At 48.2% G+C, this 25485-nt stretch overlaps 1 protein-coding gene across 2 annotated transcripts in view; it reads right to left on the bottom strand.

The window, feature by feature from the left end:
- The window catches only part of MYH11 (myosin heavy chain 11), a 126527-nt gene that overhangs the window by 22886 nt on the left and 78156 nt on the right, over positions 1–25485 (bottom strand). For both annotated transcript variants that reach the window (XM_081257429.1, XM_081257430.1), the window contains 16 exons: positions 19745–19840; positions 17580–17698; positions 16007–16159; positions 14905–15078; positions 13751–13924; positions 12264–12378; positions 9620–9813; positions 8122–8243; positions 7929–7998; positions 7604–7764; positions 5860–5968; positions 3991–4122; positions 3693–3899; positions 2587–2724; positions 1373–1496; positions 331–502 (listed from right to left, as the gene is read on the bottom strand). In XM_081257429.1, the coding sequence (XP_081113555.1) occupies positions 331–502; positions 1373–1496; positions 2587–2724; positions 3693–3899; positions 3991–4122; positions 5860–5968; positions 7604–7764; positions 7929–7998; positions 8122–8243; positions 9620–9813; positions 12264–12378; positions 13751–13924; positions 14905–15078; positions 16007–16159; positions 17580–17698; positions 19745–19840 (2260 nt within the window). The remainder of the gene's footprint in view (positions 1–330; positions 503–1372; positions 1497–2586; positions 2725–3692; positions 3900–3990; positions 4123–5859; positions 5969–7603; positions 7765–7928; positions 7999–8121; positions 8244–9619; positions 9814–12263; positions 12379–13750; positions 13925–14904; positions 15079–16006; positions 16160–17579; positions 17699–19744; positions 19841–25485) is intronic.

Genomic DNA, 25485 nt, shown 5'->3' with positions numbered 1-25485 from the left:
TCAGACACGTGGTGTTTGCGGTGCCAACAGAACAGACTCTGTGCACAACCAGAAATCCAGAACTGGGGTGTAGACGACAAAGGCTGGGCACCCAAGAGGCAGACACAGTGGGAGAAGAGAGGATGAGTTTGGAGGGAAGAGAAGAAAGTCAAAAGCAAAGTTCTGAAGGTGCCAGCAGGACTGGAAGGCATCCGGAAAGCCTGGCCTGGGCCACCTAGCATGAGATGGAGGCCTGCCTGTAGGAGGAAGAGGAAGACCGAGGCCCCCGCAGATCGGCAGTGGCCCTCAGGGCACCAGCACACACTGGACCTGCCCCGCCAGCCTCGCTACCTGCCCAGGGCCGCCTGCAGCTCCTCCTCCTTCTTGGCCAGCTGCATCTTGAGCTCAGCGATCTGCGCCTGCAGGTCGGCTATCTGCTCGTGGTAGTCGCTGGCCTCGCCCTCCAGCTTCCTCTTCAGCTTCTCCAGCTCCTGCCGGCTCTTCTCCTCCTTCTTCAGCCGCACTACAACAAAGCCAGGGCCCCTCAGGAGGTGGACACTACCAGAGAGACCCCTGGAGGACGAGCCTTTCTGCTCAGGCATTTCACATGGAGGAAATTCACACACACATATCCCCCCACTGGTAACTGTCCCGCCGGCACCACTGTCTTGTGGAAGGAAAGTCAGTCCTGGTGACAAGCACCTTCTGGAATTAATGTGTGTGTTCACTAAGGGTGAGCAGGCAGCTGGATAGGGTTGTCCCTTTCCTGCAATAATCCTCCATTCTCAAATTTCCTGTCTGATATTCCTACTTTTAAAATGTCCACTCAAAACATCACTGGGGGGCTTCCCTGGTGGCGCAGTGATTGAGAGTCCGCCTGCCGATGCAGGGGACGTGGGTTCGTGCCTCGGTCCGGGAAGATCCCACATGCCGCGGAGCAACTGGGCCCGTGAGCCATGGCCGCTGAGCCTGCGCATCCGGAGCCTGTGCTCCGCAACGGGAGAGGCCACAACAGTGAGAGGCCCGCGTACCGCAAAACAAACAAACAAAAAAAACATCACTGGGGGACTTCCCTGGTGGCGCGGTGGTTAAGAATCCGCCTGCCAATGCAGGGGACGCGGGTTCGAGCCCTGGTTCGAGAAGATCCCACATGCCGCTGAGTAACTAAGCCCGTGTGCCACAACTACTGAGCCTGCGCTCTAGAGCCCATGCTCCACAACAAGAGAAGCCACCGCAATGAGAAGCCCGCGCACCACAACGAAGAGTAGCCTCCGCTCGCCGCAACTAGAGAAAGCTCGCACGCAGCAACGAAGACCCAATGCAGCCATAAATAAATATATATATATAATTTTTTAAAAAACAAAAAAAACCCATCACTGGGTAGCCGTTTTACCTTCCAGTTCTGAAATCATAGATTCGTGCTTATTTTTCAGCTTGGTAAGATTCTTGGCTTTTTCTTCCTCTTCTGCAAGATTTGTTGTTAAGTCACTAATCCTCTCTTCAAGGAGTTTTCGCTCCTTTGGGGGGAAAGAAAAAGAAATATCATTCATTTTTTCCTTTTCTCCAGGGTCTACATTTCACTGTTAGTAATTTCCAGATAAACAGTTGAAAGGAAAGCCCACATTATAACCAAATGCTACCTAGAGTTTTCAGTGGGGAAAGAGAAGTTCCTTAACAATAATAATTTCCAAAGATTGACTACTCCTCATCTCAGGCCCCTCCACCTCTCAACTTCATGTCCCAGCCAGGGGGCCCCTCTTTCCTTTCCTACCACAGGCCAGCTCCTCCCAGCCTCAGGGCTCTTGTACAGATGGGACCATCTGCCTGGAATGTGCCTCCACCCCCTCTCCTTCTAACTGCTTCTCACTCTTCAGGTTTCCACTTAAATGTCACTTCCTCCAGGAAGCCTCCCCTGAATCCCACCCCGCATCCCCTAGTGCTCTGGTCTTATAAGATGGTGAACACCTCCTTCAGAGTCCTGATCACAATGGCAGTTAACGTTTGCGTGTATGATTATCTACTTGCTGCCTCACTAGGATATAAGCCCTACGAGGACAGGGTCCTCCTCCACTGTGCGTGCCCTGCACCTGACACGGACTGGCTCGCAGTCAGTGCCCAGCTCAAAGGACTAAAGGTAGTCCGCCTCAGTGGGGCTGCTTAGTGGTTACTGACTAGGGTGACCTAGTCATCCTGGTTTGCACTGGGACGTTTCTGGCTTCAGGGCTGAAAGTCCCACATCCCAGAAACCCTTCAGTCCCAGGACGACTGGTTCCCCTATTACTAACTGCAAATGGACGGTGAGAATGTGAGAGGGGCCCCTGAATCCCAAGCACATTGCCCGCCCACCCTTGTACAACTTGGGGGTCCCATTGGTCTTGGTGTTTCTGAGACTTGCTCTGTGGCAGCCCTGGTGCTGGTGGGACCACCGGGGACCCCATCCATGGCACACCTGCATCCAGACAGCAGTCACAAGGCCGCCACATCAATGCTGGAGGTAACTACTTGCTTGGCCTTCAATACCTTGTCTCTGGCTAAAAAGGGAAGGCATCTGGAGTCCTCAGCCCTCATGAGCCTGTCATTTTATCAAAGACGCTCAGCCCCACTCACTTTTGACAGTTTATTGTTCTGATCATCCATGACCAGAATATCATCCTCCAGTTTCTTGATCTTGGCCTCAGCCGTGACCTTCTCAAGTTGTAGCTTCTGCCTGGCAGCTTCCTCTTCCTCCAGCTGTTCTTCCAGGTCCTTTGTGGGGGAAGGAAAAGAATCACAGCCTTGCTTAAAACAAAGTCACTCTCCCGGAGCTCTGGGGACTCGTGGATACAGAGGCTTAGCCTGATGGCCCCCTGCAGGGCTCTGCCATCTCCTTTCATCACAAAGAAAAGGTTTGGGTAAGCCACTTCTCTTTGTGGAGCCTCAGCCTCCTCCTCTGTAAAATGGGGATAGTAGATACCATGGTGGTTTAAAAATATGTCCATAAATTCTTTGATACTCTTCCCTTCAAGAGGTGGAGCCTAATTCTCCTCCCCTTGAGTGTCAGCTGGACTTAGTGACTTGCTTCTAACAAATAATATCAAGAGGAAGTGATGGAGTGTCTAAGTCAGAGATTGGGCTATAAAAGGCTTTGCAGCTTCCTCCCTGTTCTCTCCTCATTCACTCCATCTGGGGAAAGCCAGCCGCCACGTTGTGAGGGCGCTCAAGCAGCCCTATGGAGAAGCCCACATAGTGAGGAACGGAGGCCTCCTGCCTACAGTTGTGTGAGTGAGCCATGTGCAAGTGAGTCCTCCAGCCCCAGTCCAGCCTTCAGATGCTGCAGCCCAGGCTGACATCATGACTGCAACCTTGTGCGAGGCTCTAAGCCAGAATCACCCATCTAAGCCACTCTCAAGAGTCACGACTGTGTGAGATAAACGTTTGTTATTTCCAAGCTGCTAAGTTTTGGGGTGTTTTGGTTCTGCAACAATAGCTTACTGATACAATTACCCCTCACCCAGCGTTGCTATTAGGAGGCAAGGTGTTTGCACATGAAAGGCAGGGCAGTAGAACTGAGCAGGCTTCCAAGGAGACCTGGGTGGGCAGATGGCGGTTTCTCTCCGAGCCTTAGTCTCTCTCTCTGTCCAAAAGGGACATACAACATCAGATGCACCTCACAGGCCTGCCGTGAGGGTCAAGGGATTTCGTACCCCCCGAGGGCTGCCCCTGCAGTGCCTTACCAGCATCTGCTGGGCCATCTTCTTCCGTTCTGTCTGCAGCTGCTGGCCCCGGTCTTCCTCCTCCTCCAGGCGGGCCTCCATCTCATGCAGGATCTCCTCCAGCTCCTGCTTCTTGGCTGCCAGCCGGACCCGCATCTCCTCGGCCTCCGCGTACAGCTCCGTCTCTGCCTGCAGCTGCTCCTGAAGCAGGTTCTTCTCCTCGGTCAGCTGCATGCAGAGGGTGGGGAGACGGCCCGTGAGCCCCACAGGAGCAGGCGTCCTGCCCTCCACAGCCCCAGCCGGGCTCCCAGCCTGGTACCTGCGTGTGTTTCTGCCCCAGCTCCTGGAGCTCGCGTTCTGCCTTCTGCTGCCTCTCCTTGGTCTTCTGCAGCTCATCCTCCTTGGCCTGCATCTCCTCTTCCTGCCTCGTCACCTGCAGCAGGGGCTTCACCTGCACACACAGGGTCAGCCCGTCACTTGCTTTTGTGGCACAAGGGAAACACTCTCGTAATAAATAAATCAGTGGTTCTCAGCAAGAGACAATTTTACCCCACTCGCAGATCCTAATGGGATATTTGGCATTTCTGGGGACAGTTTTAGCTGTCACAACTGGGGTGGGGAATGCTACTGGCATCTAGTGGGTATAGGCCAGGGATGCTGCCCAACATTCTAGAATGCTCAGGACAGCCCCCCTGACACAGAATTATCCATCCCAAAATATCAGCAGTGCTGAGATTGAAAAATCCTAAATTAGAGCAATGGGAAAAGGTGCAAAGTGAAAGGAGAAAGTCTCCCCTCCCCACATTTAGTCCCATCCTGAGAGAGAACTGCTGCCGACAAACTGATGTTTCCCTCCAAAGAGAAAAGGAAAGAAAAATCCCCTACATCCTACCTCCCATTCTCAGCATTGTCCCACACATTAAAAAAATATACCTGAGATCACGCTGCCCAGTGTTAACATGCTGCTTTTTTTTTTTTTGGCTGTGCTGCACGGCTTGTGGGATCTTAGTTCACCCACCAGGGATTGAACCCAGGCGCCTGGCAGTGAAAGCGTGGAGTCCTAACCACTAGACCGCCAGGGAATTCCCTACTTGCTGCTTTTATTACTAAAAACTACAAGATAATTATCACCCCATGCTGTCCCATCAGCTTTACAACTTGATTTTTAGATAACCATCATTTTTAGTGGTTGAAAAATATCCCATTGATGGATGAGCTGGTGTGAGTCAGTCTGCCAGGGCTGGGCATTGAAATTTTGCTCTTGTAAATGAATGCCCTTCATTCTTGATTTTCTTGATTTCAGATGGTTTCCTGAGAAGAGTTTTCTAGAAGTTGGGTCAGGGGGGATGAACATTTCCCAGAGCAGCTTCCCCTCACTGCTCTTCCAAGCTCACTCCTAACTCCTGTGTTCAAGCCCTGCCTGGCACTAGGGGAGCCCCTGTCAGACACACTGTGGCTTCCTTTCTGCGCTGACCCCAGTCTGCCATGGGCATTGGTTCCTGTGCTGACCCCATCTGCTTCCCCACTCAACTAGAATATTCATGAGGCCAGGGCATCCCTAGCACCTTGCACGTGTCTGGTGCACAGTAGCTCCACAATACCTACTTGCTCATTGAAAAAGGTTTGTGCCCACTTTACACACTCAAGGGCACCTAAGAGAAAGCCACGTCTGTCCCTACAGAGCAAGTCTTTGCACGATTGGCTCATGACAGCCAGCGATGCTGCAAGACCAAGTTGTACCCAGAGAAAAAAACAATGGATACACATAACAAGCCGGACGGAGGGACCTCCAGAGAATGATACTTTGTGACAAAAGCCCATCTCAAAAGGTGACATACTGAAGGACCCCGTTTATAGAACATCCTTGAGATGACAAAATTATAGAGATGGACAACAGATTCGTGCTTGCTGGGGTTATGGAGGGAAGTGGGTAGGGCTCTAAAGGGGCAATAGGTGAGATCCTTGCGGGGATGGAAATGCTCTGCATCTGGGTTAAGGTCATGGCTGTAACCCACGTGCCAAAGAGGGGGCCTTTCTCAGGCCCGGAGAATCGCCAAAGGGCAAGGTTTGGTTTCGAGCCCTCAGTTGCACACCTGCTGTCAATCACTTCCAGTCCCACATGGACAGCGTCCAAGTGAAGACCCAGGACTGGGAGGGGGGTGGGGGGTTGGGAGAAGGAGGCACTCACTTTGGTGAAGAGCCGCCACCACTGCCAGTTCCGCAGCTTGAGGTAGGCGGCGCAGTTCCTCTGAATCACCTTCATGGCCGTCAGCTGCTGCTGCCTCTTGGCAAAAGCCCTGGGGAGAGGGAAGGGGAGCTGTGAGAAGACCTGCTCGGCTCAACACACACCTCACTGTGTTGTCACGGCATCCCGCCCCGCAGCATCCCGAAGGCAGGACGCTTCTGTTTGGCTTGTGATTTAGTGACTTGTACAAGGACGTCCCCCATTCTCTCCAGCCCAGATTCTCCAGGAAGCTCTGAGCATCAGCAAAAGTATACCATCTGGAGGCCAGAGCCTTTCTCGGTGGACAAGGAAGACCCAAGGCTCACAAAATGCCCTGGATTCAGATCTGTGGTCCTGACAACACCTAGGAAATTGATCTATGCTACACCATTCCTAAGGGATGTCCTACACCCTCAGCTGTGCCACATCTTCCCCAAAGCTGAGTGTCTGACAAACCTATCCTTTCCTCAGATAATTTAAAATCCCAGACCTGACACAGAACCAGCACTCTTCCTACTTAAGGCTACTGGGTTTGAGAAACCACAGAACAGTGAGCACCATCCTCTCGCCTCTGCGTGGCTGCCATTGCAGCTGCCATCTTGGACGTGGGTGAATTTGAAGAATAAAATTGCCCCAGTCAGTCTGGAGGTGGGAGGGGTGGCAACAGAGAAATTAGTTATGAAAGTTAACAGTTTAGGTCTGTCCCTGGACCAAGAGCTCCCCAGATCTGGCGTTGACCATCCTGGGTCTACTTGACAATGAATCAGCTTGACACAGTCAGGGCTCTGCAGATGAGTGCATGGTCCGTACCTCCTGATGACATATGCCCTGGACAAGAGCTACTCTGCCAGCCCCTGTGTCCTGTTTGGGGTGTGAGTTTCATGGAGGAACCGCAGCCCTCACCCAGCCCCCAGGATTCCCAAAACAGAGGGGGCATCAGACCTTCTACGACTTTGCCTTATGAGTCCCACTTGGACATAGGGGTATAGACACAAATACTCTTTCCTCAGACACTTGATCATATTCTCACACTTCTGAAATGATAGCCAGCTGCTGTTCTCAACACTTTTCATGCAGTATTTCATTGACCCCTCATTAAAAGAAGTTTATGAGGCAGGAATGATTATGCTCATTTTCCTGAGGCTCAGAGAGGTAGAGTAACCTTCCCAAGGTTCTTCAGCAAATAAGTAGGGGAGCCAGGATGAGAACCCACGTCTAACTCTCCAGAGCCCATGGTCTTAACCCCTTCCTGCCCTGCCCTTATAACTAGTGCATGCATATATATATATATATATATATATATATATATATATATATATATATATATATATATATATTTTTTTTTTTTTTTTTTTTTTTTTTTGGTATGTGGGCCTCTCACTGTTGTGGCCTCTCCCATTGTGGAGCACAGGCTCCGGATGCGCAGGCTCAGCGGCCATGGCTCACGGGCCCAGCCGCTCCGCGGCATGTGGGATCCTCCCAGACCGGGGCACGAACCCGTGTCCCCTGCATCGGCAGGCGGACTCTCAACCACTGCGCCACCAGGGAAGCCCAGTGCATATATTTAAAGTGGTAGCATTTCTCTCCCCCAAGAGAAGGCTGCCATTCAATCAATGATGCATCTTAGAGCAGATGGCCTCTTAGAACCCCTGAAATTTTGTCTTTCTGGTCTGTGTTTGAAGGGAGGCGATAGCCCGTGGGTCTTTACTTTCTGGCCAGGTAGCCACGACACATCGCCTGGAAAGCCATGATGACGTCGGTGATCTTTAAGTCCCGCTCCTCTTCTAGGTGGGCCAGGACGCCAGTTCGGAAGAAGATTTTGCTCTGCCCAATCCTGTACAAGTTGGGGTCGAGTTCTAGGGCTTTGATCTGCAGAAGGAAGGAGGATGAGAGTTCCCGTTCTCGGCTATGCCACTTGGCCAGGGGTTAAGTGTGTTTAAGGAGGGTCCCACCCGGAGCAGCTGCGGGAAGTGCCACCCGAGGCCAGGAGGTCTGCAGTTGGATTTCTGGGGCAGGGCTGGGGCTGGGCTCACCATCAGAATGCAGGCCTGCTTCCCGTCCATGAAGCCTTTTGGAATGGCATTTGCGGCCAGGATCTCATAGCTTGAGACACAGGGCAGGAGTCACCGACCGAGTGCATCTCTGTCGTCCATCTACCCCTCCACCCAGCCTGCTCACTCCCGTCCCACCCGCTGCCCCACCCGTGCCTGGCCCCGGTGGGCTCACCGTTGGCGGAACTCCTGGAAGACGATCCTGTTAGGGAATCCCTGGCGGCAGATTCGGATGCCTTCCAAGACGCCATTGCACCGCAGCTGCTCCAGCACCAGAAAGGCGTCCAGCTTTCCGGACTGCAAAGACGCAAAGGGCAGTGGGCTGCCGGGGCCGCGGGGAGCAGCAAGCCCCAAATCTCAGGCCTGGTGACCCACCTCGCCAGGTCATGGGGGATCACGGGGCACCAGGTGAGAGCTCAGCTGAGGGTTCTGGTGCCATCTCTCGTACTTGGTGGCACTAGCATCACCTGGGGCTTCCTCCTTGTCACTTCTCCCTCCCTCACTTCCTGCCCATCACCAGTTCTACGGCTCCTACCTCCCAAATATCTCCCCATCTACACACTTCTCTCCACTACCATTGTCACTGCCATCTACTCACCACCATCTTCTCCTGTCCCAATGATCACAACAGCCTCGTACTATCTTCCCACCCCGTCCTGACTCTCTTATCCCCTTATTTGGTTTCTAAAATGTGAATCTGATCATGACATACCCCTGCTTTTAAAAGCCCCCGATGGCATCCTACAGAAGGAAGGCCAAGCTCTGGTCCACCCACAGGAACTCCACAATCTAGCCCCACCCACAGTTCCAGCCTCAGCTCTTCCCAATCCCTGCCTCACACCATCACACGTCCACAAAATGACCCACCTAGCGTTTCCTTGCCGAGACCCTTCATTTCTCACCTCCACACTTTTGCTTATTCTGGTCCCTCTGCCTAGGATGCCCTTCCCACGCTGCTCTCAGCATCACCAACTTCCCATTCTCTAAGAAGCTTTCTCTGAGCCCTGAGTCTCAAGTGGGAGCCCCGGCTCTTTGGTGTTCTCAAAATTTACCCAGATAACATCATGGGTATCAGCTGTCTACCTCTCCCACAACCTCAGCAATACTGACATCTTGGGCTGGATAATTCTCTGTGGTGGAGGGCTGCCCTGCACACTGGAGGATGTTTAGCAGCATCCCTGGCTTCTATGCATTGGATGCCAGTAACTGCCCCCTCCCCGTTAAAAATGTCTCCGGACATGGCCAAATCTCCCCTGCAGGGGAGGGAGGGCACACGATTGCCCCCAGCTAAAGCACCCCTGCCCTAGATTATAAGAAACCTGCAGGCAAGGACAATAACTTATCCAGCACCGTATCCCCAGCTCCTGGCACAAGTGGAGCTCAGTAATTATTAGCTGGAATAATGGACGAATGAGGGATCTGATACCCTGTGCAGCCACTCCAGGGCTCAAAGTCCCCAGGTGCATTTGCCTTTCCTCCCTTGCCTTCTTTTGCCTCCAGGCTGGGAAATGAGCGCCTCCTACCCATATCAGATGGAGCCCTCAGGGTGGTGGGGTGGTGGTCAAGCTTTCCTCCGGCCCTTGTACCCCGGTCTGCCTTCCCTTTCTCCACAGACCCTGATGATGTCCCGGGGGGACTTTCTGACCCCCCCAAGAGCCGAGTGGTAGCCTCACCCTCTTCTCATGGTTGGGGATGATGCAGCGCACGAAGTTGGGGGTGGTATTCCGCAGCGTGGTCATCAGCTTCACCAGCTGCTCCTTGTACAGCTGCCCCACGGTGCGGAACATGCCCTTCTTGGTCTTGGAGGCACTGGGCAGAGAGCTCTCTGTCATCTTGGCCATCTGGTCCAGGCCCACGATGCGGTCCACTGTGGGCACATGAAGGGTGATGTCGGCCCACCCAGGGAACCTGAACCTCCACAGCAGGCCAGGGGACCAGCCTGGAAGGTTGAGACCTCAGGTCCCCTGCTCCCTTGTGGGCACCATTCCCCGTTCTTTCCTCTGCCAGCCAACACCTTCCCTCTAGAGGCAGGTAAATGGAGGCACAGGGGGCTTTGCTTTCCAAGTACTATATTATCTATTTCTGAGACCCTGAGAGCTCCTGAGTGACAGAAAGAACAAATTCTCTCTGACATTGTCACAGAGATGTGGGAGTAAATCCTGCTTTTGCCACTGCCTTGGCCTAGCGTCATTTTGTGCCTCAGTTTCTCCTTCTATGAAATGGAGTTGATGACAGCATCTACCTCCTAGGGCAGGAATAAGCGAATAATGCATGTGAAGTGCTTACTTCCCTGCCTGCCTTCAATCCTTCATCCACCAACAAATATTTATTGAGAGCCTACTGTATGTCAGGCCCTGGGCATACAGACGTGAACAAAACACAGACCCTGTGTCCCCCTGACCCCAGCTCATATTCAATGGATATTCTAATAGAAGGAGAAGACAATGATCACACATGTAGGTATATAATATTTTGGGTGGTGAAGGTGTGCTTAGAAAGATAAAGCAGGGTTAAGGTGGGTTGGGAGTGATGGGGGTGATCTCTTAGTGTGTTGGGGGTGTCTCTCTGATAAACTGATATTTTTGAGTAGAGACCAAAAAGAAGTAGTCAGGTAGATATCAAGAGAAGGAATATTCTGGGTAGAAGACATAGCAAACACTACAACATAGGAATCTGGCACTTTGGTAAGTGCTCAACAAAGCAACAAAGAGTGGGTGGTGGTATTATTATTATTATTACTATTATCACCACCAAGACTCTTTTTCTTTCAGAATGGAATGAGAGACTCCTACTGGCGCAGCGGGTGCTGCACATACCAAGCCCAATCCTGGCATTGCTATAAATTTCCCTCAAAGCACAGCTTTTGCTGTATCCCACAAATTTTAATAAGTAGTGTTTTCATTTTCATTTGGTTCAACATATTTTTAAATTTCCCTTGAGAAAATTAACACACAACACACTTCTAAATAACACAATGGGTCAAAGAACAAATTTCTTTGACCCATTGTGTTATTTAGAAGTGTGTTGTTTAACCTCCACATATTTTCAGATTTTTCAGTTATCTTTCTGTTATTTCTAGTTCAATTCCACTGTGGTCTAAGAGCAGACATTGTATGATTTCTATTCTTTTCAATTTGTTAAGGTGTGTTTTAGGGTCCATCTTGGTGAATGTTCCACATGAGCTTGAGAAGGATATGTGTTCTGCTGTTGGACAACACAGACTACAGGTATAGTCAATTGTATCCAGCTGGTTGATGGTGTTGTGGGATTCAACCCCACTGGCATTAGATCCCACTATTTCTGCTCCTTGTGCTCAACTAGGCTCCATGTAATAATGTCTTTGTTTGTCTGCCTCTCCCACAAGACTGTGGCTCCTTGAAGGAAGGACTTGCTGAGTTCATCATGAGTCCTAGGTGTGAGGTATGACTCAGGTTGAGATGCTGTTACCCCATCCCAGGGCCTTGACACACAGGAAATGTTGGCAGAACTGAACCCCATGCCTAAAACAAGGGCAACCAGTCCTGTAGGCCCTAGGCCCACAGGCTCTGTGTCAAGAGTGAAATCTGCTGTGGGCACCGAGGTCCAGGAACAAAAGCAGTAAAGCCCACCACCCCTAATAGTCATTGCAGCAGCCAATATGTACTAAGTCCCTACTATGGGCCGGCAGGTGCTAAGTACTTCACTTGGATTATCTATTCTCTAATTCTTAAAGGGAACCGAAGTGTGGTCCCCAAACCAGCAGCATCAGCACCACCCAGGAACTTGTTAGAAATACAAATTCTCAGGCCCCATCCCGGTGAGGAGGCCCAGCGATCATCTGAGTTTTAACAAGCTTTCCAGGAGATCCTGATCCACAGTCAAGCTTGGCCCCACTGATCTAATTTTACCCTCACAATAATCTTAGGGGAGGTAGGGGATTATTATTATTTTTCTGGTTTTAGCAATGAGGACAGGGAAGCTTAAGGAAGTCAAGTGACTTGTCCAAGATCACACAGCTGGTACATGGCAGAGAAGAGAATTCAGTTAAGTCTTTCTGACTCCAGAAGGGGCTCTCTGACCCAACATGCCTTCTAGGATATTTCCTCCATCAGTGCCTGAACCCTGACTCAGGACCTTCTCCCTGGGGTCCAGGCGTGGGGTTGAGGGGCTCAGGAATTTGTTGAATGTGTCAGTCAGACATCATTAGCACCTGCCAACACTGCCCTCTCCCCCACTGCACACAGGCCCGCCCCTCCTGGGAGCAGGTGTGGGAATCAGGGGCAGCTGGAAGGGGCTGGAGGGAGTTCAGTCCTCCTGCTCCAGCAGGCAGGGCCTTACCGTCCTTCCACAGGTCGGCCACAAACTTGTCCGAGGAGGCATTGAGGAGGGAAGTCACGTTGTCATTCAGCGGGTCCATATTCTTGGTCAGCCAGGCATTTGCATTGTAGTCCACCTGCCAAGGACCACCCCACCGGTCAGGTGCTCCTGCTTCAGTTATGAACTAAGGGCAGGGCTCCAGTCCTCCTGTTTCCCTCCCGGATCTTCCAAGGTCAGAGAGGAAACATTAGTGGTTGCCATGATGGGAATCCACAAACATGAATGAAGATACCAATAGGTCAGAACTTTAAAGGTCTCTGCGCACAGTAGGGCATCAGCCATGGTAGCCTTTGCTAGGAAGGCCTCGTCTCTATCCTTGCCTTCTCCTAGTAAGACTCCTCTGGCAGCCTCCCTTTTCCAGAGCCCAGCACGATGCCTGTGATTTCCGAAAGGTGTGGAGCTTCGCTGGTGGTGAATACCCTCCTCTCACACCCAAAGTTCCCCTCTCATCCAGTGAAGGCTTGACAACAATCTGGTTTTTAAATTAAATTTGGGGACCTCTTTTAAATTTTATTATTTTGACTATGAAATGGAAGGAACTGATAAAATAGCTCTGGTGGGCTATTACAGGATGTGGGTTGTTAATGGTGATGGCCAGGCATGATCTTAACTGTGTACTAATAAAACTTTATTTACAAAAATAGGCCGTGGGCTGGGTTTGGCACCTGGGCTGTAGTTCACCAATCCCTGGTTTAGGGCATTGCTTGTTCTCATGATGCAGTGAAGATACTGGGGAGTCAATAAAATACTCTTAAGATTCTGCAAGTCAGACTGAGCTATGTCTTTTCTACATTATCCAGGACCCTCAGGAGCCATAGGGGAAGGTCCTGTACATTAAGAGCTATAACATGATGATGACAATGATAACAGAGGCGGAGGAGGAGGAAGAAGGAAGAAGAAGAAGACAGCCATCACAGATTTCCCTGGGTGGCACAGGCTGGCAATGGCAAACCCAAGGGCATGATAAAGAGATTCCTGTTGGACTCAAAAGTGGGTTTATTGGTCACCCCATTCCAGTTGGCCCTTCCTGTTGGGTTTAACTTGTAGCAGGAAGGATTTAGAGTCTATACAAGAAAGAATTGCCTGGCCACCGAGGTTGGAGTATATTAGAGAGGCTAATATAATAGCTGTATACAATAGCCTCTCTAATATATTATATAATCTCATATATGTATATAATATACAACATATATATTAGCCTCTCCACTATATTATATATTCTATATCCCTAATATACATGTATTATATATACCTTAGCCTTTCTGTTATATGTTATATCTCTATATCTTGTCCCTTACTGATGCTTAGACAAATCATGTATAAGACTTGGTTGGGATTTGATTTATACCAGATGTCTTTGGGTTCGGCCATTCGCAAGTTACTCCTACTCTGAGCATCCTGCCTGGGTCCCCTGGGACAGAGAGACCCCTGGGACATTCAGCTGGTACCTTCCCGGCATAGTGGATGATAGAGAATTCAGTTTTGTCCTTGAGTTGCTTGGGCTTCTGAAACTTGGGGTGGCTGCCCTGCTCCGAGCACAACTTCTCCACAAAGGACTTGTCTGTGGCTTTGGGGAACCAGCACTCCTCATCCAGCAGGGCCAGCACACCTGGAGGGTTGTTCTGTGGAAGACAAGCAGGGCAGACCATAGCAAGGGTGCCCAAGCCTCAGGCTTACCAGGAAGAGCTGGTCACCCAAACACATGCATAGGCTCCGTTACTGTATCTACCTACATATAAAGGTGGATTTATGCCCTCCACCCCCGCTCCCCCAATCTATCCTCAAAGAATTATGCGCCCAGTGGACCAGCACGAGGGATGGAAGGGCCAGTCCCAACAGAACATGTTTGCTGCTGCCCCCTCGTGGGCAGGACACACACAACATCACAAAGAGTTCTAGCAAAGGAATGCATTCCTTTACGTATAAATTCACCTAAGGGTTCCTTTGAGTAAAGTGCTTCTCTGTGGCTGAGACACTTTAAACTAAGGTGTCGGGAGCACCGCCAAATCTGCACATGCCATTTGCTTTGCTGGAATGGCCTTCACTTTTTGGACTCAGATCAGAGAAGCCTTTCCTGACTATTCTGTCCAAAGCAGGCATTCCTAAACCACTCTCCACGTTGGCCTTATCAGGGATTTTAGTTGCTTCTTTTGTTTGGTTTCATTATCCGCTCTTCCAGGAGGGCAGGGACTGCATCCATCTCATTCATTGTTACATCCCCAGCCCCTAAAGAGAGGGCCCAGCACATAGTAGGTGCTCAGTAAATGGTCATTCAATAATTATTTGTTGTGTACCTACTATGTGCATGGTTCTAGGAGTTTGGGATGGGTCAGTGAAAAAAACCAAGATCCTTGCCTTTGGGAATGAATGACTGGGAGAGATGGGAAGGGGAGGGATGGACGTGGTGGGGAGGGGAGGAGAAGGGAGGAATAAAAAAAGAAATACCGTTGATATGAAAATGTGGGTTAAGGGACAATGTGACTTAGTTCACAAAGATCCAGTTTACAGGCTTTCGGGACTCAGTGATGGGGGAAGCCGTGCCCCATGGAGAGAGTGCAGGGTCCGCGTGCCGGCTGCGTGCGAGTGTGAGGTGGGGCCTTACCGGCCGCTCGATGAGCTCGATGCATGGCTGCAGGTCCAGCCCGAAGTCGATGAAGTTCCATTCAATGCCCTCACGCTGGTACTCCTCCTGCTCCAGGATGAACATGGTGTGGTTGAAGAGCTGCTGCAGCTTCTCGTTGGTGTAGTTGATGCACAGCTGCTCGAATGAGTTCACCTGAGCACATGACACCAGGGGAGGCCCCGTGAGCATCACGGTACAAGTCAGAGGACTTGGGGCCCCGGAGAAGCTCCGTGCTGGAGAAAGCCCCACGCCGGACACACTTTCCACAAGCCTGCTGTGCCATTTCAGCACCCAGAGAGGTCTCAGGCCCCAATGAAGGCTGCCCAGGGTTCATGAGGGCTGGCAAAAGTTACTTATTCTCATGTCACATGGTTTTAAGGACACACGTGGTTTTAAGGATGCTTATCTCCAACTGCACAATGATTTATGGATAGAATAACTGTGTAAGGTATTTCATCACCCCATTTTGCAGATGTGGAAACTGAGGCTCAAAGAGGGAGTAATTCCACAGTAGATATGTTTTGGAATATCTGTCAATCTCAACATCTTCCCTTTCACTGAGAACTTCCCTCCAACCCATGGGAGTGGAACCCAGGAGCCATGTTACATTCCATGAAGTACTGAAAGACCTGAAAAACAGTGCTTGGCTCTGAGGTGACATGTGGCCCAACTCAGGTAGGAGTCAATGAGACTCAATTCCAAGACTTTGGATGGAACTGTTGGAAAGAATTGGAACTGGTTGGAACTGAGAGGCAGTCTGGAGCGGTGGCAGCCATCTTGCCACCATGAGGGGAGAGCCTGCTTGAGAATAGAGCCAAGGTGGAGGATGGCGGAGAGAGGGAGATGGCAGGAGTTCAGGTCCTTCCTGTTGGATCCAGCTGTACCTCTGGCCTCAGTTTCAGAAACCAATACATTCCCCATTGGATTTCTGTCTCTTACACCCTCAAGGATTTAACCTTAACTAGACAGTTTCCCACCCTATAGTAGCCAGCTGCCTTTCTCCAAAATAGTGATTTCTCCAAGTGGAAGCTAATTTCCAGAGAACCAAGACCATGTCTGTCGTGAGCCTGCCAAGCTGTACCTCAAAGATCTCAAATCCAGCGATGTCCAGGATCCCCAGGAACGAAGCCCCTTGCCGGTGAGTCTTGTCCAGGGCTTTGTTCACGCGGGTGAGTATCCAGCGGAAAAGGCGCTCATAAGTGGCCTTGGCCAGAGCCTCTACTGCAAAGTCTGCCTGCAGGGGGGTGAGAGGACATGGTTACTCCCAATGGGCTGTGTTTTCACATGAGCCTGGCTGGTGGTCCTGGATTTTTATTTTCCCTCTACCTATAATCAGTCCTTAAAAAATAAACAAAGAAAAGGAAACTATACCAGCAATGAGGGATGGAGTGGTCAGACCTAGGAATGACAATGAGAATAATAATCACTTCCTGTCAGAGGGACCTGGAACAAAGTGGAGGCTGCTCCATCCCAGCGATCATTTAGAGGCGGTCAGTCCTGCCTCTAGAAAGGGTATACGGTCATTTCCAAAAATTAGTTCAGACCTCGTACCTTCAATTAAGAGCTCAAGATGAGGTCAGGAGTGAGGAACTCTGCTGTTCTTATGCAGTCAGTGTTGTATCTTCAAAACCTGACATAGGACTTTGATTATTCTAGTATTGGATAGATGAGGGATACAAAGATGGATGGGTGGATGGATGGATATGAAACCAAGTCCCCCTAAAACCGAGTTCCTCTGCCGAGTTTATGATTAATCTCTCTATCCAAAATTTTATTCCCATTCTCGTACTGTACCTGTTCCACTCAGGGTTGGAGTGGGGATGGGGGCCAAAACTGAGCAGGACCCTGTGGGGCCTTGACAGGTACAAAAGCCCCTTCATGTCCCCTGTTTCTTGTTTGTAGAAAAAGGGCTCCTAAGCCTTCCCTGATTTCCAAAGAGCAGATTCAAGGAGTTACTAATTAGGGAAGTGAGGGAATGCAGAAACAAAGGAAAAGCAGTCAAGAAACAATAGTGCAGGGATAAAACAGAGTCCTAGCTCCTCCTCAAGGGATACACATAACAATCTGAATCTGATACAGTCTTTGAGTTGTTCTGCAGGAACTAAGACCCCCACCCAGGTGGAGGATGGTGACTACATACACAAGTGCATAGACCCCAGACTGGTTGGAAGCAGAAGGTCCATGATTAAGATTCCTGGAACACCACCCTGCTACCTCACCACCAACCAATCTGAAGAAAGTCACGCCGCCTGCAACCCTGACCCCAAATGTTGCCTTTTAAAGCCCTTCCCTGACAGCCACCAGGGAGTTCAGGTCTTTTGAGCATGAGCTGCCCATTCTCCTCATTGGGCACCTGCAATAAACCCTGTACTTTCCTTCACCACAACTCAGTGTCAGCAAATTGGCTTTGCTGTGTGGCTGGTGAGTGGACCCAAGTTTGGTTAGGTAACAGAACAGATGCATGGATGGATGGACAGATGGATGGATGGATGGGTGGATGCATGGATGGATGGACAGATGGATGGATGGATGGGTGGATGGATGGATGGATGGATGGATGGATGGATGGATGGATGGCTAGAGGGGTGGATGGATGGAAGATTCTGCAGGAATAAATGACAAGTGCAGGAATAAATGGCAAATGCATCATTTACCTGTTCTTTTGTCTGAGCTTTCTGTACCACATCCCGCCCGACTTTGATACGTGGGGTCAGGATGGATCTGGTGAAATCTGTCACATTAATTCCCATGAGGTGGCAAACTTTCTGAGCAGCTGGATGGAGAAAAGAAGCATATTAAGTGTATCACAAAAGTGCAGGCTTGGAAAAGAAGGCACATAACATGGGATATTTCTGATCTGTGAATACACTGGTTTTTCCTTGGTGAGAAGGAGCATGATAGTGAACATAGCAAGAAAGAGTCCTAAAAACTGCTGTCATTAGTGACCTCAGCCCCAGTGTTTGGCTAAAAGAGGCAATGATGGGGCTGGGTTGGAGGTGGGCCCCAACTGGGGGCTTAGGGTCAGAACTAGGTTCAAATCCTTGCTCCTTTCCCACTTCCTAGCCATGTGATTTTGGAAAAGCTACTTAGCTTCCCAGACTCTTGCTTACAAAAAGGGTCAGCTATTTGGTACCTTGTTGGGTTGTCAATGGGATTAAATGAGGTAGGTATGAACCTGACATATAGTTAAATTCAATAAGCATTTGTTCCACCATTCCAAGATATATGTTGCAGCGTATGTAGTGGAAAAATATTGGAAACAACTTAAATGTCTATTCATAGGGAGCAAACAAATATATCACAGTATTTTTATAAGATGGAATACCAAATAGCAGTTAAAGCAATGACCTGGCTTTTTCTTTCTCTCTAGACCAGTGGTTCTCAGCTAGGGATGATTTTGCTCCCATGGGACATTGGCAATATCTGGAGACATTTTTGGTTGTCACACTAGGGGATGCTACTGTTAGGAAACCCTGATCTAGACAGTTGTGAGTACAGAGTAAAAAAAAAAAAGTTGCAGAATGATGCCTACAGAGTGATATCATTCATGTAAATTAAAAACACACTCACAAAGCAACACCGTATACTGTTCAGATACATGTGTGTGAAATTATAAACATAAAACCAGAAGGGTATGTGGTACAGTATAATTGTGGTTGCCAGGAGGTTCAGGGACTCAGTTGGGAGAATAAGAGATGTCAGTCTTCTCTATACTATGTTTTGCTTCATTCTAAAGACAAAGATGTATTTTGAAAATATTCACAAATGTCAATTCTGAATGGTGAACATGTGGGTTCTTGCTGTATTCATGTAGTTCTGCATAAAAACTTTTTCTCCAAAAAAAAAAAAATCCATCAGCTGCTTCCTTAACGTGAAGACTAGTGATACACGATAGTTTGGATATGTGAGGTGGATGATAAATAGTGTAGTTTTAGGATTTTTTACCATCTCTTTTCAAGGGTGTTCTTTTGGTTTCTCTTTCCCTGAGGGTCTCTCCTCAGAGTGAGGATTCCTTTAACTTGCTATATCTGGGAGTGTAACACATTAGAAACTACTGGCAGTCAAACTGGGAGCTTGTAAAAGCAACCCAATATACAGCCTGAGACGGCGATGTTGAGGCCACAGGTGAGCACGCTGGTAACCTATGTCATCCTTTTGCATCAGCCACCAACAAGCATGGTGGTAGCCAGGCCATCTTTTCAAAACACGAAACACTGCTTATTTGCAGGTAGGGCTGTCAAGATTTAGGAAAAATATATAGGACACCGAGTGAAACTTGAATTTCAGATAAACAATGAATAATTTTTAGTATAATTATGTCCCCAATATTGCCTAGAACATACTTACTATCAAAAGTGTTTATCTGAAATTCAAGTTTCACTGGGCATCCTTTATTTTATCCGACAATCCCATCTGCAGGGAAACATGAGGTCTGTCTCCCCAACAAGACCGTATATGCCATAAGAAATGGGGTGGTCCCTGTCTCATTTCCTGCTGTACCCCAGTGCCCGGCATATAGCAGGTGCTCAAAAATATTTGTTTAATAAAACAAATGAGCGTGGGGTTTTTAGAAGAGGCACTCCTTAAGGATCCTGTCTGATCCAAAACTTAGTTTTTCCCCCCAATCTCTGACTCAAGAACTTTCCACATAGGATCTTAAGCAGTGAAAAGTTTGAAAAAAGAGAGATTTAAGTGATAATAATCTAGTCTAGTTCTTGTTAATGCCCCAGATAACCTCATCCAGAAAACTAACCAAAGACAATGTGACCTTCCCTCCCATCACCAAAGTCATCAGTTATTATGAGAAAGCAGCAAGCACCTGTGTTATCCGGCATGGACGCCTGGTCTGTGTTTCTTTCCTTCTTGAAGACAATATTCCCAAGTTGCAGGACGGATGACACCACCTTCAATATGGCTGAAGTGAGGAGAGAAGTACAGATAAGACACAAGTGCCAATACCAAGGTTTGGAGTCTAAAGGTCATTGAGGACCCAGAGCCAGCCTACATCTTTCCCCTAAAGAGACTCAGTTCTGAGCTTTTAGGAGAAAGCCAAAGCACCCCAATTCCCTGCTAAGAGGGGAGAAAACCTGGCTGGGAGGAGCAGAATATTTTTGGATGGTTGCTAAAAACCATGCCCTACAGTGGAATACTATGCAGCAGGGGATGGCAATCTATAGCCAGTGGACCAAATCCGGCCCAATGCCTGCCATTGTAAGTAAAGTTTTATTGGAACCCAGCCACACTCATTCACTTACATATTGTCTATAGCAATTTGCATGCTTAATGGCAGAGTTCAACCATTGCCATGGAGATTGTATGGCCCACCAAGGCTAAAATATTTACTCTCTGGCCCTTTACAGAAAATGTTTGTCAACCCCTTCTATACAGCAAGGAGACTGAATGATTTTTGACTACAAACAACAAAATTGCTGTATATCTCACAAATACTAATGCTGAACAAAGGACTCCAAATGCAAACAAGAACATACCATATAAGTCCCCTTTACAGAACGTTCAAGAATGGGCAAAACTATGCTGTTAGAAGTCAGCATGGTGGTCATCCTTGACTGGGGGAAGCTACTAGAAGGAACAAGATGGAGCTTCATGGGGTCTGGTGGTATTCATGTTCTCTTAGTTATAACAGGTACTAGTTACACAGGTGTGTTCAGACACATGGGAAGGGATGGAAGATGAATTGATGGATGGATGAAAGGAAGGAAAACATGATAGATGGATCAATGAATGGATAGATAATAGATGGATAGATCAATCAATGGATTGATGAATAGACAAATGGAGGAAGATGGATAGATGGATGGATGGATGGATGGTTGGTTGGTTGGATGGATAGAGGGAGGATTGATTAATGCAAATGCGTGGCTTTAAATTAACTCAGGTGCAAATCACCCAGGATTTCCAAGAAGAAATCACTGTGTTCCAAGAACAAAACCTAGAGATTCCAGCCTCCTCCGGTTCCTTAGGCCAAACGAGCGGTGACAACCTTTTACAACAGCTGTCCTCACACCTGGTCCAGCTCAGGAGGAGAAAGGCCTAGATCAGCCACCCATATGCTCCCATTCACCACTGCAAAAATCTACACCCAAAAGATGAACAGAGCTTCTGCTGATAGGGCACAGATGAAGCAGTTTCTTTACCACCATCTATGAAAGGGGTTTAGTAAATTGTCAAGACCAATACTCACAGTTCTTAAACTGCAGGTCTAAATTAGGATTGCTGGAATGCCTGCAGAGCCTGGGTAAGCAGTGAACCTCGGCACTCAACCTGGGCACTAGTGAAATTCTGGCCCAGGTAATTTGTTGTGGGGATATCCTATGCATCATTGTAGGCTATTTAGCCACATCCCTGGTCTCTGACCACTAGATGTCAGTAGTGCTACCCTCCCCCAAGTTGTGACAACCAAAAATGTCCCCAGACATTGCCAAGCATCCCCCAGGGGCAACTCACCCCTAGCTGAGAACCACTGGTCTAAATGAACAAAGCAGATTGATGGGGACTGTGGGGACTCATGGGGGCCACAACCCTACATGAAAGGGGGGAGTTGCTACTCCAATCATGGCCACGGGGGAGGCAAGCCCAGAGCTGCCAGGCTTCTGATTTTTCCAAAGTTGATGGAAACCCAGATTTTTATGTGAAATCTACCCAGGTTTAAAATGAACAACTTTAGGGCTCCCCTGGTGGCGCAGCGGTTGGGGGTCTGCCTGCTGGTGCGGGGGTCGCGGGTTCGTGCCCCGGTCTGGGGGGATCCCGCGTGCCGCGGAGAGGCTGGGCCCGTGAGCCGTGGCCGCTGGGCCTGCGCATCCGGGGCCTGTGCTCCGCAACGGGAGAGGCCGCGGCAGTGGGAGGCCCGCGTACTGCAAAAAACAAACAAAAAAAACAAAAACAAAACAAAAAATAAAATGAACAACTTTAATGGCTGTGGAGGCCAATCTCTCTTGAGGGCTCAGGCACTGCTGGTTTGCACTTTCTGGTATAGATAGCACTGTCACAGAAATAACAAAAGAATTGTCACCACTCCCAGGTCACAAGAGCTGGCGGACAGCAAAGTGCAAAGTGGAGAGGGCTGCCCAGATAGCAAGGGGCTGGCAGTCTGGGGCAGTGGTTGAAAGCATGCACTCTAGTGTTAGGAAGTCCACCTTCACCTTACTGAGCCTCAGTTTCCCCATCTGCAAAATGGAGAGGGTAACAGCAGTACCTGTTTCATAAAGTTTATATCAGGAGAGATGTTGCAAACCAGGGGCCTGGCCCAGTAGGTGCTAAATAGAAGTAGCCACCCGTAGTGGGTTGACTGGTGGCCGCCCAAAGACATGACCATCCAGAACCTGTGAATGCGACCTTATTTGGAAAAAAGATCCCTGCAGATGCAATTAAGTGAGATCACCTTAGATTAAACTGGTGGGCCCTAAATACAATGACAAGTGACCTGATAACAGAGAGAAGAGAGGATGCACAGGGCAGAAGGAAACGTAAAGAAGGAGGCAGTTTGTAGTGATGCGTCTACAAGCCAAGGATTGCTGGCAGCCACAGAAGCCGGGAGAGGGGCCTGGGATGGATTTTCCCTCAGAGCCCCCAGAAGAAACCAACCCTGCCCACACCTTGGTTTCAGACTTCTGGCCTCCAGAACCATGAGAGAATAAATTCCTGTTGTTTTAAGCCACCAAATTTGTGGTAATTTGTTACAGCAGCCTCAGGGAACTAATACGCCACCCTTATTACTGAGGAACAGGAAACAGGCTTTCCCAACATGTGGCAGGCGTACCACATGTACACAGGGTGGATGATTATAGGTGGTATGTGAAACTTCTAAAACATTTCAATAGTTAGGTACTTATTCTAATCTATTTCAAATTGTATAACCAGGACACATACTTAGTGATTGTACGGAACTGTTGTTTAGGACAAAGCCCAGAGTGGATGGGGCTATAGAAATCCACCTTCTGCATAAAAATATTCAAACAATGATGATACATATGAAACCCAGAAGCGGCATCAATTGTGAATGACTGACATCTGGAAATGGACCTAGACAGTCCCTGGGAGGATCTGAGGACGACGCTGGAGTTAGCTGCTGGGGGTTCGCATCTTGGCCATGTTATTAGCAGCTGTGTGACTTCAAGTCAGGTATTAGCCTCTCTGGGCCCATTTCACCATCTGAAGGCCCATAAAAACACCTGCTTCATGGGGTTGTCATGAGGATTAAATGCATAGCACCTAAACCCGGGCAGTGCTCAATAAACAGTAGTTGCTATGATGTCACATTGATTATGATGGTCTTATACTGTTCCTAGCTCCCTGTGCAATCTAGGGCAAGTAATTCTCCCTTGCTGAAGTCCAGGAACCAGAGGAGACTGGTCACCTGGAACCTCATGCAGCTCCAGGGCTCAGGCCTGACACTACTCTCAGCTCCCCATTTTCCTTTCACTTCTTTGAGGAGGGTTGGGAGTAGCCCTAGATTTATAATCAAGGTTGGTAAACACACTGGTCTAAGTCCGTGTCCCATGGGTGTCAGTCATTTGTACACCCTCATCCTAATGCTTGTTCTATAGGCATACCATCTGTTCTACTATTTACTTAACATTTTTCTTTGCATTCACTTCTCTTTCCTATGATTCACTTAAGTAGAAAACTTTATCTTAAGTGAAAAATCAGCTTCCCTTGCCATAAATAGATGCAACTATAAAAATAAATACGGGAAAGATAAACCATATTATCAAATGCTAGCAAGAGGCTAGGGCCTGCCCAAGGTGCTGGGCCTGGGGTCTGCTCTCCAGGGTTAAAAGGGTGATTAGCAAGTGTCAGGGAGGGGCTGAAGACCTAGTAGGTGCCAAACTGCTCCTCTCTTTGAAAGTCATCAGAAGAACTGAAAGGGACTAGAGAAGGGACCACCATCTCACGGTGGGCTTCTGTATCACTTATCACCCAGCAAAGCGAGTCCACATTGTAGAACATTCTGGGCCCCTTTTAACCTTGGTTTCCATACCTTGGTTCTGACACACATTTTTTTTTTTAAGTTTAAAGGACAAAAACCACCTTCCCACAGACAAAAACAGAGCACAGTGAATCATAAAGTGGGGCTTGGGATTCCATGAGACCCAAGTGAGTCCCAGCTCCAACAGTGTGTCCTTGGGGAAGTTCCTTTACTTCTCTGTACCTCAGTTTCCTCATCTGCAAATTGAGGTAATAATGGCCACCCCTTAGGGTTGTTGTGATATTAAGTAATGCATATAAAGCATTTAGCACATTGCTTTGTTCCCTGATATCTTCAATTTAAATATATTAGAAGCATTTCCACGTAAGGCAATGTCTTTCTAAGACCATTTAAAAGGTCCCGTTGCTTTCTTTCATAAGGTCAACCAATAATTGAATAAGCCTTCTATCAATCAGTATTTTAGTTTGTTCCAGTTTTTTAGTATTTATATAAAACTGAACGTTCTGGTACATTTTTTAAAAAAGGGGATTTAGCACTCTTAGAGGAAAACATAGGAAGAATACTCTTTGACATAAATCACAGCAAGATCTTTTTTGATCCACCTCCTAGAGTAATGGAAATAAAAACAAAAATAAACAAATGGGACCTAATGAAACTTAAAAGCTTTTGCACAGCAAAGGAAACCATAAACAAGGCAAAAAGACAGCCCTCAGAATGGGAAAAAATATTTGCAAACAAATCAACAGACAAAGGATTAATCTCCAAAATATATAAACAGCTCATGCAGCTCAATATTAAAGAAACAAACAACCCAATACAAAAATGGGCAGAAGACCTAAATAGACATTTCTCCAAAGAAGACATACAGATGGCCAAGAAGCACATGAAAACTGCTCAACATCACTAATTATTAGAGAAATGCAAATCAAAACTACAATGAAGTATCACCTCACACCAGTTAGAATGGGCATCATCAGAAAATCTACAAACAACAAATGCTGGAGAGGGTGTGGAGAAAAGGGAACCCTCTTGCACTGTTGGTGGGAATGTAAATTGATAGAGCCACTATGGAGAACAGTATGGAGGTTCCTTAAAAAACTAAAAATAGAATTACCATATGATCCAGCAATCCCTCTACTGGGCATATACCCAGAGAAAACCATAATTCAAAAAGACACATGCACCCCAATGTTCACTGCAGCACTATTTACAATAGCCAGGTCATGGAGGCAACCTAAATGCCCATCGACAGATGAATGGATAAAGAAGTTGTGGTACATGTACACAATGGAATATTACTCAGCCATAAAAAGGAACGAAATTGGGTCATTTGTTGAGACATGGATGGATCTAGAGGCTGTCATACAGAGTGAAGTAAATAAGAAAGAGAAAAACATATCGCATATTAACGCATGTGTGTGGAACCTAGAAAAATGGTACAGATGAACTGGTTTGCAGGGCAGAAGTTGAGACACAAATGTAGAGAACAAATGTATGGACACCAAGAGGGAAAAGCCATGGGGGGATGGTATGATGAATTGGGCGATTGGGATTGACATGTATACACTGATGTGTATAAAATTGATGACTAATAAGAACTTGCTGTATAAAAA

The sequence above is a fragment of the Mesoplodon bidens genome (assembly GCF_964165515.1).
Source record: "Mesoplodon bidens genome assembly, chromosome: 15".
NCBI classification, from domain to species: domain Eukaryota; kingdom Metazoa; phylum Chordata; class Mammalia; order Artiodactyla; family Ziphiidae; genus Mesoplodon; species Mesoplodon bidens.
Note: the sequence above shows the minus strand (reverse complement) of the source record. Positions and strands in the feature narration are given on the sequence as shown.